Source organism: Myiozetetes cayanensis, unplaced genomic scaffold, assembly GCF_022539395.1.
Source record: "Myiozetetes cayanensis isolate MyiCay16 unplaced genomic scaffold, myiCay2020 scf6-25, whole genome shotgun sequence".
In the NCBI taxonomy this organism is placed as follows: Eukaryota; Metazoa; Chordata; class Aves; order Passeriformes; family Tyrannidae; genus Myiozetetes; species Myiozetetes cayanensis.
Window position 1 is genome coordinate 6,531,394 of NW_026087853.1, and position 14,473 is coordinate 6,545,866.

General features: G+C 47.5%; 1 protein-coding gene across 2 annotated transcripts; it reads right to left on the minus strand.

The window, feature by feature from the left end:
- Positions 1 to 3,870: 3,870 nt before the first annotated feature.
- On the minus strand, positions 3,871 to 10,162 carry ZBTB42 (zinc finger and BTB domain containing 42). Of its 2 annotated transcripts, none has more exons than XM_050336869.1 (2): positions 10,119 to 10,162; positions 3,871 to 8,691 (listed from the first exon to the last, which is right to left on the minus strand). In XM_050336869.1, exon 2 carries the CDS (start codon positions 8,675 to 8,677, stop codon positions 7,250 to 7,252), a length of 1,428 nt encoding a protein of 475 aa, XP_050192826.1. In that variant the 5' UTR covers positions 8,678 to 8,691; positions 10,119 to 10,162; the 3' UTR covers positions 3,871 to 7,249. The 2 variants fall into 2 exon arrangements, with proteins under 2 accessions (XP_050192826.1, XP_050192827.1); XM_050336870.1 differs by lacking the exon at positions 10,119 to 10,162 and adding an exon at positions 9,445 to 9,504.
- Between the last annotated feature and the right edge of the window lie 4,311 nt (positions 10,163 to 14,473).

The window sequence follows — 14,473 nt, forward strand, 5'->3', positions numbered from 1 at the left end:
AGGGGAATCCAGCCCCTTATTGCCCCCACCTGGGAGATCATGTATTTATACACAGGTGCTTTTAAGTCCAACCTCTCTCAGCATGACCTTGGGAATGAAGATGGCACCGTCTTTTTCCCACTTTGTGCCAGCCAGGAAGTCCAGCGCCTGCCAAACACCGGCCAGACGCCGCAGAACACCACAAAGTGCAAAGAAGTTCTTCCCTTGCAAAGCCAAATCAGCCATTTGATAATTAACCACCCGGATCGAGCCAGACAAGCCATGAGGACGAGGGTGAAGATCGCTGTGCTCCCCCACACAACCCGCGCCCCGCGGGGCGGCCCGGAGGAGGTTGGGGGCTGACCCCGGACCTTGCTCGCAGACACGGTGGCAGATGTGCCGGGCTTCCCCACGGTCTCCCCCTTGCCTGGCAGATGCTGGCCTCTCTGGGAAAGCGCTAAATGGATTCTGCTGAATCACTGCAGCAGATGGTTCGTAACACCACCTGGATAGCACAGAAAAGAGAGAGAGATAAAGAAGGTTGGGGAACAGAGAGTACCTAGTGTGTGGGCTGAGTTATCCCTAGGGAAAAGTAACCTGTGGATAAGGTCGTCATTTGAACTTTGTTTTCTCAAATTCCTATGTTATTAAGACTACTATCATCCCTTTCCTAGCAATTCTATCCTGACATCTACAACATATATTCCTTAAAAACCCCTTGGGAAAAGCCTTCAAAACCCCTTGGGATGCCAGAGACCATCCTCTGCCACTGGAAAACGATGGCAGCGCTCCCTGGCCCAGGCTGCTCTGGCTGGTGGTAGCACCAGCCTTCATCCCCATCTGTACCAAACTCCTCTAGGTAGGGTAGGGCACATATGAGGCTGATGTACAAAGGCACAAGAACATGAACGGGGGTTTGGGAGAGGTAGGTGGGGTTGGTTTTATTGTTTGTTTTTTGTTTTAAAGCCAGGTTGGCAAGTACTTTAGTTTTCTGCAACACATCATTTTGAAAGGGCAGGGGAGCCAGCTGTGTACAGAAGTGAGCAGCTGTACAAGAGGGAAAAACAAACAGGAAACAGGTAACAATAACCAGTGTGTTTGCTCACTCTCCTCCTGTTAAACTGCAATAGCAATATCTTTTTTTTTTTAAACTGAGATGAAAAGAGCGTGTCAGGAAGAGCGTAGGGCTACAGCACGTACACAGAGGGTGCATCTCTCTGCAGCGGCTCATCCCACCTCTGAAAAGTAAGAAACTGGGATCCCTCAGTTCAGTTGCTCCAAGACGTGTCACTGCACAAAGCTGCTCAACCTGCAGCATTTCCAGCTGGGTCCTCCCCGGCACAAAACATCAAGTCATTTGAGATAAGGAGTTCTCCAGGCAGTCGGTCGCAGCTCCGTTCGTGATTCCTCCTCCTCCTCCTCCCAGGACAAGGCGTTTTCACACATCAACTGCACAGTAGGCTAGACCTGAGCCCAGCTTTGCCCTACCTAGGCTGTTTTTGCTGGGTCACACCTGCCATTGACTCCCTCAGATAACCGCTGCTGTTCGATGTTCTGCTGTGCACCTTGCTCAGCAGAACAGCGCAGAAAGACACTCGTGGGCAAGCAAAGTTCAGGGTGGCACAGTCTGACCCCGAGCACCAGGGAAGCACTGGAAGGTGACAGTACTACCAACCAGCTGAGCAATATAAAGATTCCTCTACCCCTCCACCTTCTCATGGGGGACCTCCCTCATTAATGAGCCTGGAGGCCTATTTCACCCACAAGAATCTAATTTGAGCAATAAATAAGATCCATCCACACAGTGCTTCCCACAACGTAGGATCCAACAGCACCAGGGACCTCACCTGGCGACGCTTCCCTGGATCAGCAAGAACCCTCCATCAGTGCTTGGGAGGCACTTGGTCCAAACCCATACTCCACCACCTAAGCTAGGAAAAAGCCATTTTTCCATGGTCTCCAGCTGCACAGCAGCACTTGATGACAGAGCCAGATGCATCTGGACATCCATAGCCACCTCTGTGCATACCAAGGCCAGATCACCTCCAGAAGGCACTCAGCACTTCAAAACAAAAGCTAAAAATAAACATTTCCCAACACTCACCCCAAGGAGAACCAGGCTTTGCAAGGGCAGCAGGAACCCAAACTGCTGGCATTGGCAGGGCTGACCCTTGCCAACCTAAGGAGCCCATGACATGCTGTAATCCTGGAAGATGACAGCCCTTACAGCATGGGATTAGGACAGCAGATGCTCCCAGGGGTCACCCCCTTTCCCACAAGGAAGGTCAGGATCACTCCCAACATGGCCATGAGCTGGCAAGGCAGGGAATCCTGCCTAGAGCAATCCTATTGCTTATTTGGTACATACACAGCCTGCACCCCCACCCCCCCCTTCCCAGTATCCGCTTAGTGGCCTGGTTTCTTCTCAAAGCTTTTTATATTTCACATTCCTAAGATTTAATTATGTTATCAGAACAACAGGCATCAGGATTTGGAGTGCCAGAATTCACATTAGCAATTGCTATCAACAAAGAAAATGGGCACAGCATGCCCATGCCAGAGGAGATGTGGGCTGCTCTCCTCAATCTACTCACGGTTATTTATAGCCTGTTTGCAAGCCATCCACCTCCCAGGTTTAGCTTCAAGCTTGCTTCCTTCTGAGCACCCTCTCCCTCAAAGAAAAGCCTTTTGCCTCCTCCTTCCCCAGCACAGCATTCAGATTTGGGTAAAATTTATGTAATTCGTTTTTGGGGCAGGGAGGAGATGAGACACCTTCGAATGTTCTTCTGTACATCCAAAACAGCAGAAAAGAGTGGAAACAGAGTGCTGCAAATTAGCAGCTGCAGGGACACCCATCTCTAAGGGGTAGAAATTAAAAAAAAAATAAAAATATTTATAGGTTCTAACACTTCACCACATTGCAGCAGGATCACCACGCATGTTCAGCAGCTTTCTGCCCTCCTTGCAGATGGGGATGGAGACATAAGGATCTATAAGGAAGGACACATGCTTGAAGGCAAGAAATACCCACCTATTTTGAGATGATTGCAAAGCAGCAGCTACATGACAGCAGGAGGGGAGAAATTGCTGTGCCTCCCCACCAGCATTAACTACAACCTGCCCACCCTTCCACCAGCAACGTTTTGAGGCAGTTTGATTCTGCCAGGATGCTTTGCTTCCAAATAATTAAGAAACACAAGGCACAGTGTACATAGGTGCAAACCTACACACCAGCTTATTGTCCTCCCCTGAGCAGCAGCTGGCATGGACAGCTGGTGCCTTCTTTCTCCCCAAGCCCAGCCCCTGCTGAACTCAGCCCAAGTTTTAAGGGGGACATGAGCAGGAGTAGATCAGACCTCAGCTCTGCCAAGGCTGGGAGATTCAGCACTTAAGAGAAGCCCCTCATGCCAGTTAGCCCATGTAGTGTCGGGATCAGCCCAAAGGTGTGGGGTGCTGGTGGCACCAATGCCTTTGTTGGGCTGTCCTTGGCCACCACAACACCTCTGCTTTCACAGGTTTGTCACCGGGCCACCACCACCCACCCGTGACTGTCACAGCACCACTCAGGGCAGGGCTGATACACACGGGAGAGCTGAGCCCCTTCAAACGTCCCCGGTAACTCTGGTTAAAATGCAGAAGTGGTGCTGGTTTAGGTCCAGCCCAGTAACTAAGGAAATGCTCAGTCAGGCTCTGACTGCAACACAGCAGTTCCTCACATGCCTAAAATTCCACATGGCCCTGAAAAAGAAAGGAATTATTAAAGTATATAATAATAATTATAAGAAAAGCAGCACATTACAAAATATTTATAAATATTAATCAATATTAATATGGAATAAAAAAACCCCAAACACCACACCCCTTCCGCTAAAGGGGGGAGCAGGCTCAAGCTTACAATTCTAGCACGTTTTATTTTGTGTAAATTTATAAAGACAACAATCCTAGTCACGATTGTCACATTGTACAGCACATACCAATACAGCTGCAAACAGAACTCCACGCAAAACTAAGCGCTAACAGTAGCTTGAATCACTCTTCCTGCGATTGTCATATCTAGACTAACAGCATTACACTAACACTGAAGGAAAAATAGTTCACTATAAAACAGTGATAGAACATTTTTATAAAATATATTCCATTCCAATAGCTTCTCTACATACTGTATACTATAAAACTCTCCCACAAAAATTAGTGTCTTTAAATATACATATTTAATCTGAACTGCACCAAGATTAAAAACAATTAAAAATATCAATGATTTTTTTTTTTCTTTTTTACATTAACTTCACAGTATTTGTTTGTAGTAGAAGACAAATCCAGTGTTTAAAATGCAGAGCGGGACTGTTCCCTACGGAGACAGCAACCACCCCACAGAGAAATAAGTTTATGAAGAGACAAGCGTTGTGTGCCATGTTTTAGTACTTCTCCGTAGAGCCATGAACCATTTTGAAGACATGCTCCAAGCTATTGCAACTTAAAAATAAGAGACACACAGAGAGATAGCAAAAAAAAAAGTCACCTTAAGAACAAAAATAAGTGCAAACATTTCTTTACTTTAGAAATTCAAGCTATGAGGAGTGGGAACACAAATACCAGACTATGAGAACAGCATGTTCATGAAGTCAAGAATGAGAAAGTCTTTTTTTCCTTATTTTAAAAAAAACCAAAATAAAACAAAAACAACTTTTGCCCCATATTCACTGCAGTACAGAGCATGCTCATAGCATCAGTTTAATGAATTATTTCTATACTAAGATCAGACACAAACTTGTTTCAACTTTTCCCTGCTCCATACGCTAATGATGTTCTTATGGCACATCCTATTTTATGATCTTCTAAAAAAATAAAAACAAACAGTAATTGAAGACTGAAATGCAAACAAAAGTGTCAAAAGAATGCAAAATTAAGATTACCAGCTTCAGTAATGCTGACTCTACATTAAACTCTTTACATGTTGCTCAACATGCAAAACCCATTGTTATAAAATTTAAAGTGAAGTGTAAATTAACTAGTTTTGAAATAGATTAACAGTAATAATTCCACTTCAAAAACAAAAACAAAAAAAATCTAATAAATACTATATCAAGTATCTTCAGGAGAAAAAAATAACTTAATTTTAGTAGAAAGAAAAATAACTTAATTTTAGTAGATTTTGTTCAGTGCTATTTCCAATCACAGCAAAAATAAAAAAGAAAAAAAAAAAAAAAACGATTAAGTAGAATAAGACCACAGTACCAAAGCCACTTATGTTCAAGATACAGTACTCTCCCACAACTTTCATATGTAACAGGTTCAGCAAAAATATTTTACAGTTGAGAAATCAGACTGAAAACAAAACCCAAAACTATAAATAAAAGCAAAATTTCACATTACATGTACATTCATATTTTAAGAGATGAATAATAAGAAGAGGCTGTAACAAGTATATCCTGATTTTCTTTAAAAGAGGAAGTACTTATTAAAAAAAAAAAAAAATAGTCAATCCCATATTATTTATGTAGGTAGTGCTCAGTTTTTGGACCAGAGGGGGAAAGGCATTGGGAAGTTTTTTCTTCATAAGATACAATACAGTATTTTAAGCACAACTTTTTAAAATAATCTAACTCAGTGCTTCAAATTCATTTTAAAATAAACGCTTAAGTTTCACAAAACAGCTCCAGGAGTGTCAGGAAAGCTGATGAAGCAATGCTAATACAGCAGAACGACATTCAAAACCCCCAGATATTATTATTATAGTTCAGTCCCATGTACATGTACCTTGAATGGGTAATTTGACTGGAAGGGAATAATCTGATATCCGCCAACATGCACGGACCAAAGGATGCTCTATTAGGCAAGAAACTGAGTTATCTGGAGTAAAACTGGCTATAGTTACAGGCAGCCTCAGTTTACAAACAAACTGAAAAAAAAAAAACCAACAAAACCAACCAAAAAAACAACAAAACACCTCAAACAAAAAAACTCCACCTAAAAATACCCCCAAAAACTTCCCCTGAAAAGGTGGGACATGGGGGAGAAAGTTAGGCCATGCTTCCCTCCAGCGGTTCATCTTCACGCTGCCCCTTCGAAACACCGGCGATTGCACACGATCTGGCTCAGAGGGATTCACCAACTTCATAAAAAATTAAATAAAATATAATTTCATGCTGCTGATTGTAGCATGGCAGCAAACTTTTCAGACAAGACAGCAGGGCATCTCCTAATAGTCACCTTGAACCAAGAAACCCCAGGAGCCTGATACTGGGAGGGGTATTTGGCCTCTTTAGGGCTGCTCTCCCCTGCAAGGGGGATGGGATCAGCCTCTGGGTTTCAATGTGGAAATGAAAATATTCACATATCATATGATTTTTTTGTATGTCCTGGTGCGCATCCTTAACATTTTGGGAGTGAATACGCTGTGGACAGGAAGAGTTTTTCCATCCACACTCTATGCTCAAAAGCAGCTTTTCAGTAGGTCAAGCCCAGTGAAGAGGATGGGTGGGAGGGGAAAATTTAAGTCAAGTCCCGAGGCACAAACTTCTCATTTAGATTTTAGGACCTACTGCAGAACTACACTAATGGAATAAAGAGAATAAAAAATGACCAGTACCAAAGGCACAGCCAGGAATCCTCAACCCCTTTAAAATTTGGGCTAATTTAATGTCTCATCTAGCCCTAGAAATAAAAGTATGTCTGCTCACTCTGAGACGAGTGGACAAGTTTCTCTACACCAAAATGTATTTAAATCATAGTTCATCTCTTCAGAGGATTCTCTGCAACACATAGAGAGCATTAGGGGAGCTTAATGGAATCCAAATTTTTCTCCGGAATTTGCTGATAGTCTTTTCATAAACTGAAAAAAAAAAAAACAAAACACCAACCTAAAACAAAAAAAAACCCTCAAACCAACAAAACCCTGACCACGAAGAAAGTACTTCCAGTGTGAAAACAGATGCTAAATCATTGCAGAATTACTTAAAATCATTTCACATTAATAATGTAACATGGGTGCGCAAGAGAAGACCTAAAGGACAGTGCTGGGTAGGGAGGGTGGCAGGGGAAGGTGGGAGATGGAAAGGTAGAAGGATTGCATTGAAAGGCCTCTGGAGTGTATACCTCTGCATCTTTTACAGATCATATACCTGAAGTGAATATCACAAAAGTAAAATAAAGGAAAGGAGGGAGGGGAAAAAAAAAAAATTAAAAATTCAGATGCTGCCTTTTTTTCCTGTTTTGTTTTAAAAGGGCTGGGGGGATATTTAAAAAAAAAAAAAAATAAATCACACACATCTCAAACAACCAAGGACTTTACAAGGCCACAATGAAATTTGCGGATATGTCTGTACAAATCCCCAGACTGCGTGAAGCGTCTCTCGCACCACTTGCACCCGTGGGGCTTCTCCCTGGTGTGCACGACCGCGTGGCGGCTGAGGTTGTGGGAATACTGGAAGCTCTTTCCGCACTGGCCGCAGGTGTAGGGCTTCTCCCCCGAGTGAGTCCTCTCGTGCCTCTTTAACGTGTACATGCAAGAAAAAGTCTTTCCGCAGAGGGTGCAAGTGGGGACCGACCCGTCGGGGGACAGGCGGGTCCGGGAGCCGTCCTTGTCACGGAAGTGAGAGCTCAGGTGCAGCTGAAGGATGTGTGGGCTCGGGAACACCTTGCTACAGAGGGGACAAATGCAGATATGCCCAGGAGGCACGAGGACACCCGAGGAGATGTCCGACGAATCCATGTCGTCCTCGCTCTCATCTCGCTCTTGATCTATATCCTCCTCTCGGGCATGAGAGCTGCCATTCCCCGTGAACATGTGTCCTAACCCTGTCACTAGGCTTTTGGCTGAATTCCCAAAATGCTGACTCTCTGGACTCCTGGCTTCACTGTCCTCCTGATCTGACAGCAAGTCTTGTTCATCTTTAACAAGTGGCTCGGTACCCTGCTGCTGGCTGTCGGAAGCCAGCTGTCCAAAGACATAGGAGGGGTGTAAGGAATCTCTCCCCGGCACAGGCTTGAAAGACAAATCCAGCGCACAGTCCACATCACTCGAAGCCAGGGGATGGTTAACAGACCTTTGGGACAAAGGTCCTGTGGAACTATTGACATTAGCCTTTGTTTTTCCAGCTGCTGCAGCGCACGGTTCTGCCTCTGTCGGCACAGAGCTGACACTTATATGATCAGAGGACCAGGCGGGGTGACTGCTGACCTTTTCTTTGCCTGCTGCTCTCTCGTATTCTGCAACGCTGAATTTTTGTTTGTTTCCTGGGTCAAACTCGTGGACCAGGGGCACTCCGGCGTCTAGAAAATGCTCCGCTTTCTCCAAACCAGCCGCCTCATCATTAATCTTCTCTTCCGGACATAATTCTTTATCTTTCAACTTGCCCTTGCAGACTTTCACAATGTCATACATGTGAAGGTAGCTCGCCGCAGCCAGCACATCTTCCACCGGGAGACTGTTGAATTCCAGCTTTCCCTCGTACATGAATTCGAGCAGCAGGCTGAAGGCAGGGGCTGTGACAATGTCACTGTTCAGATGCACAATATCCCTTTTGTCTAACTGGTCCCTGTAGAAAAGATGGAAGTACATACTGCAAGAGGCAAGAACGGCTCTGTGAGCTCTGAATTGAGCTTCTCCAACTAAAACAGTACAGTCACACAGGAAGCCCTGGTGACGCTGCTGACTCAGACACTGCAGCAACTGGCGGCTATGGTCTGGAAACTCCATTCTTCCTTCATAACCTGTTCAAAACAGGAAAAACTTGAATGCTACTGTAAACTAAAGCCTCCTAGCAGCTGTAACAAACAGATCGGCTTTTTGGTAACCCAAGCCAAAGAAACAGCCTTGGAGATAACGTTTACTGTTAATTGTCTGTAATAGTTTTATTAAGGGGGGGGGGGAGGGAAAAAAAACCAACACAACATGCTTCTCATCCTTTCGCACCTGCTCCGAACAGGAAAAACTTGATTGTAAGTAAACAAAAGCTAGTAAAGCAGCAGCCCCTCCAACCTTTGTTTCTCCCACTAAGCACTTTAATAAAATTAAGCGGAGGAAAGCACACATACATACACACACTCCGAAAAGAAAAAAAAGCATAAACTCCCAGGCTGTCTTCCCAGCAACGCTAACTTGGGGCATCTTTTAATAAAGCATATTGCCCGCGTCACGCACACACACACACACACACACACACACACGCACATTTAAACTTTATCCTCAGTCGTTATGCACCGAATCACAACAAAACAGCGGCGGCTGGAGCAGCGGATCCGCGGGGAGGGGGGCGCGGGGCGGGAGCGGCCGCGGCCCTCGCATGCGGAAAGGGGCGGGCGGGGGGCCGAGGTGGTGGTGGGTGGGGGGTGGATAAAAGAGGGGAGTAGGAAAAAGTTTCCCTTGAAGTTATTAAAAGGTAAGGAGGAAAATAAGCGTCGGCAGGCCGGCGGGAGGGCAGGGCTGGGGCCGCAGCCGGCTGCGTGCCGCGGCCGGGCGCTTACCTTGCACGGGGCGCGGAGCCGGGCGGGCAGGAGGGAGCGCGGTGCGAGTGCGAGAGAGGCGCGGCGGGAGGGAGGGAGGGGGAGAGCAGGGAAAGAGAGAGAGAGAGAGGCAGGCGGGAGGGAGGAGGAGGGAGGGAGGGGAAGGAGGAGTGCTCGGTTTGCTAATTACACCGCAAGCTGGAGAGTCAGCTGCTCTGACTTCACTGCGATGGAAATGCTACCTCCAGCTGTGCGCCTTTTAATGCCATATGTTACTCCAAATCTCGCTACCAGCCAACCACAGCTTGCTGCCTTTTAAAGTTCCAGCAGCCCCATTTATAGCCCGCGATTAAATCCCACAAACTTGCCCCGAGCCCGCCTCCCCCCACGGACACTCTCACCACCACAACCACCACCACCGCCGCCACCCGCCCCCCACTCCGCAAACCGGACCCCACCTCCCACCGCAAAGTTGCTGCTCCCCGCACCCCGCCGCGGTGACCTTCGCCGGTGCGAAAGGAGGGGAGGGGGGGGGTAGGGGGGGAAGCACCGCGGAAGCGCTTTTGGGATTTCCCCTCCTCCTCCTTTTTACACCCAAGTTTGCGGGGCGCACCTCGGGCCGGCGGGGGGGCGCGGTGCGGTGCGGTGCGGTGCGGTGCGGTGCGGTGTGCCGTGCCCCGGCCCGCGTTACTCACCGGCGGGCGGCGGCGGCGGCGCGCGGGCTCCGCATGTGCGCGGCGGCGCGGGCGCTCCGCGGGCGCGGCGCGGGGCTGGGGAGCAGGTTGTTCGCCGGCCGCTCTCGCGATACTTTGGCCGCCGCTGCTGGTGCCGCGGGCGAGCGCTGAGGGCGAGCGAGGGAGCGCCGTGTCCCCGTCTGGTGCCACACAATGGCCCCGCCGCCCCGGCCAGCCCCGCCGCCGCCGGCCGGTGCGCGCTGCCGCCTGCGCCCTCCCCCTCGCCGCCGCCTCCTCCTCCTCCTCCTCCTCCTCCCTCTCCTCCTGCCGCTGCCGCCCTCCCTCCCCTCACGGCCGCTGCATTGGCAGCGCCGCCGTCCCGCTCCCAACTCGCCGCCCGCCCGCCCCGCTGCAGCCCGACGTGCCGCGGGGGCTGCCCCGCCGCGGGGACGGGCCGAGGGGCGCGGTGCCGCCTTCTCCCGACCCCCCGCCCCAAGGGTTTATCCGTAGTTGCGCGCCAGCTGATAAATCCCAGATGCTGGCGGATTTTTTTTTTTTTTTTCCAAGATGACCTTTTCGATAGTCGATTTGAATTTTAAATTTTAATTAGGCGTAATCGCATCAAAAGTGAGCGCCGTGAGTGTGGGAGTGAGGAGGGGGTTGCGGCGTCGGCGGGCGGGGTTCCCCGCCGCGGTTCCCACCGCGGTTCCCAGCGCAGCCCGGGGTCGGACCCGGCAAACGCCGCCGAAACCCGCCGGGAGCTGCGGCTGCCGGAGCCGCTCCGGCCCCGCTTGGAAGCGGCGGGGATGTCGCTGCTGTGGGTTATCCCGAAGCCCCCGGGGCTGCAGCAGCGCCGGGAGGGGAGGCAGAGTCAGGGAGCGATGGATGGAGGCTCCGGATCGATGCTGAGGTTTTTGTTGCCCTCGGAAAAGAAAAGGGATGAGTGTGAGAGTGCTGGTGGCTGCGGGGGAGTGGAGGGGGAGCTGGGTTCGCTTCAAAGCTCTCCTGCGCTCGCCCTGCGTGGTGTCAATCGGAATCTCCAGCCCGTGCTTTAGCTTCCAACAAGTACAGCAGGGAAACTCCTTTCCATTCCTTCCTCTAGGCTGCCTTGCCTGAACTGTAATATCTGCAAGATAGCAAGTTTTATATATATATAGACATACTTTTTTCCACAGTTTTCCGTAATTTTCTACAGTTAGCACCTTAAAACGTGAGGTTTCTTGATTGGTATGTTTGTTACTAATTTAATCTGTTTCTTTGATGTGTTATCTTTAGGCTCTTTGTCACAGGAGTCAGGGTCTGCATCGCCGATGACACTTTTCTCTCACGAACCTCAACTATTTAACTCCGTTGGCAGCAGAATGCCAGGATATTTGGGTGGTTTTGAGCGTTAATGATTGCATCGTCACAAAGCTCTTCTCAGAGTAATAGTATTTGGTAATACTGTCATTCCTATGGTTCGAATTGGAAAACTCCAGCCCAGAATGTGGAGTTGCCCTGCTCCAGCAAAAGAGTTAAAGGTCCTGGGGTTAAATCTGTCACCGTTCAGTAAAGCCAGGAGCTTTATCTATTTGTCCACCATGGCAGACATGCTCAGGGAGCAGGAGCTGTGTCTCTTTAAAGACTGTATCATCCCACAGTTGCAGCCTGATAGTTACAGGCTCTACCAAAAGTGGAGCAATTTCTGCCCCCAAGTGCAAGTGCAGTTTCCATGAAGGTGCTCAGTGGATTTGTTAACCTGTGGGGTTTTGTTGTCTTTGTACATTGAAAATGTTAGGCAGAATCTTGCATTCATATTAATTATGCTACTTGGCAGAAATCCCTTATTTTTTAAAATTCATTGTTCATTTTACCCTCTCCTCTTTCTTTAATAAATAAGTCGAGGGAAAAAAAAAAAGATTACAAAAAGAAACAAGGTTTTAATTCCTGTTTGGGTGCTGTGAACTAGGTATTATTGCCTGCAATCTAACAGTGTCTTATTTTTAGTAAACCAATTACAATTTCATAGTAAGTTGTGGTCATTACTGAGTTTGAAATGTCAGACAATACAAGAGTGTTCCCATTTCTCTAAGTATCCATTTGGCACATTGCTGGCTTGCTTTTTCAGGACTCAGAAATACTACACTCAGCTTCACACCAAGGCAACGCTGGATACAATACAGGTGTTGTACTGATTTACCTACGGTTTTATAAAATACTGGTAGTACAACTCCCTAATGTAAACAAGCACAAAGTCATTACTGGAAGCAAGGCAACAGGAAGAACTGCCCCAGAAACTTTATTCCAAGAGCTCCTGCCTTTCTGACAGCCCTTGTGACAGCATGGTGGGGTAAGCAAACCATCTGCCTTCACATCCCTGCCCCCCAGCCCTTCTCATGCTCAGGGCTCCCCTACTAGGAAGCCCAGAGGAGGCTCCTTTTTCAGTCCTTCCTCAAGGGAGCAGAGCCAGGCAGAGCTGCTTGGCCAAAATAGAACTTTCTGGCTGGTGTCCATGCTCAGAGGAGATCACAACCACTGTGCTGCTGAACGTGAGGATGGCTGAACGTGAACAGGGACTGATGGAAGGTGTTGGGAGCAACCACGGTGGGTATCCTTGTGCAGCTGTGTGCATTTCTGTGTCTGGCTACAACCCTCCTGGCCTCCAATAAGCCTTTTGCTGCTTATGGAGCCTTCTAGAGTCAAGCAGAAAGCCCAGGTTTAGGGCAGAGACAGTAAAAATCAGTGGTGCTGGCAGGACTTCTACTTGCCAGGCAAAGCTAGCCCTGCTCCTGGTTGTTTTTGCTGCCTGGACACCAGCCAAAGCTGGTGTTAGTAATTAGTAGAAAAACCAACTGGATCAAGTCCATAAAGCCCGAGGACTCACTTCCATTCTTGCCCCTTTGATCCAACCAGAGTAGGTATTTACCGAGCGGGGCCTCTCCAGCCCTCTTTGTTGGCCAAATGCAGAAGCGGTAGCAACAGGTTTTTCATGCGATCTAATAATTTTCTCTCTCACCGCATTGGGCAGAAGCCTCTTTGTGTTTGTTTCTACATGATTTCAATGCTTTTATGTTCTCTTTTTTTTTTTTTTTTTTTTAATAGGGCATCTTCTTTGTGATAGTCCAGTTGCATTTCAGAGGGAGAGTCAGGGCCTGAGACTGTTTGATACTCGCAAGATTGAAGCTATTTTATGTGCATTGGTCATAGAGAGGTTTATTTGCAGAAGTTCTTCCAAACTTTTTCAAAGGCTGTTTTATCCCTTGCAGACAGCAGCGGGCATTAGAAAGACTGAATGCTTCATTCCCTCCTGTAAAACTGTAAGGAATTTAACCCCAAAAGAGGGTGGTAAGACAAGGAGCTGCCATAGGCATCCGGGGAGCTTCCCCAATTAGCAATCTCCTCCAGCACTTACCCTGCATTCAAATCCAAGGTCAGCATTTGGGGGGTTGCTCAGTTTGCAGTCAAGTCATAAAAGTGGGCACGACCTTCCCAAAGATTCTTTCAGGCACATCATCCAATACTCAAGAAAGCATTAACTTGCACTGCTGCCATGCCAGACATTAATCAGAGCATATATTGCAGACAGTCTCCTCAGCAGTGTGCTTATGTGAGTCGTATTTGTTTTATGGCTGTCCTGCTGATTTCTCCCTGATAATGAGACCCTGTGTGCACTGCAGTATTTGTGAGCATATATTGTAGCAGCCAGGACCATTGTCACATCATCCTACCAAGTGGAGAGGCTTGTGGCACTAAGCTGCATTTGTAAATTACATATTGTTCCATTTGCTATAATGCTGTTATCAATAAGGCTACACCAAACCAGCAACGGGCATTAAAATCAAAAAGGACTCTGCAGAGGTGCCACTGGCACAGGTCACATTCGGCTCTGCAGTGAGAGCTTGCAACATCCCTGTCTGAGCCAGCCAGGCATTTAATATCACACCTGTACCTTGGCTCCCTTGTCAGTGGCTGGGCAGCAGCTTCCGCTCAGTTATTCATCTTCCGTAGTTTTCACTCAGCTTGCCTAACCCTCAACTTCTGGTTGTTTTTGTGACAATCTGCCGTGTTCTGGTTTTCTAGAAATGGTAAATGAAGGTACTTTTTTCAGCCATTGGTTTTTTTCCATAAGGGGAGCATGCTTCTTGCTTTGCAGTGCTGAAGGAAATTGATATGGCATTGATAAAGGCACACTCTCTTCTTGCAGAATTTTTTTCCCTCTTTCACCCTTGCTCATCACCTGTATTTTAACATTGCATGGGTTTTCTTGGCCAAAATAACTTATAATACAATCAATCATGGTATCTCCTTTTTAATATTTGTTTTATTTATTCATCAGTGCCCAGGAAGGAAATCTGAGAGCCCACATTATAAATTACCAGGTGTACAGAAGTTTGTAG

What these genes read in the sequence shown, in the direction of transcription:
- ZBTB42 (XM_050336869.1), bottom strand. Translation starts at nt 8,677, where the DNA reads ATGGAGTTTCCAGACCATAGCCGCCAGTTGCTGCAGTGTCTGAGTCAG.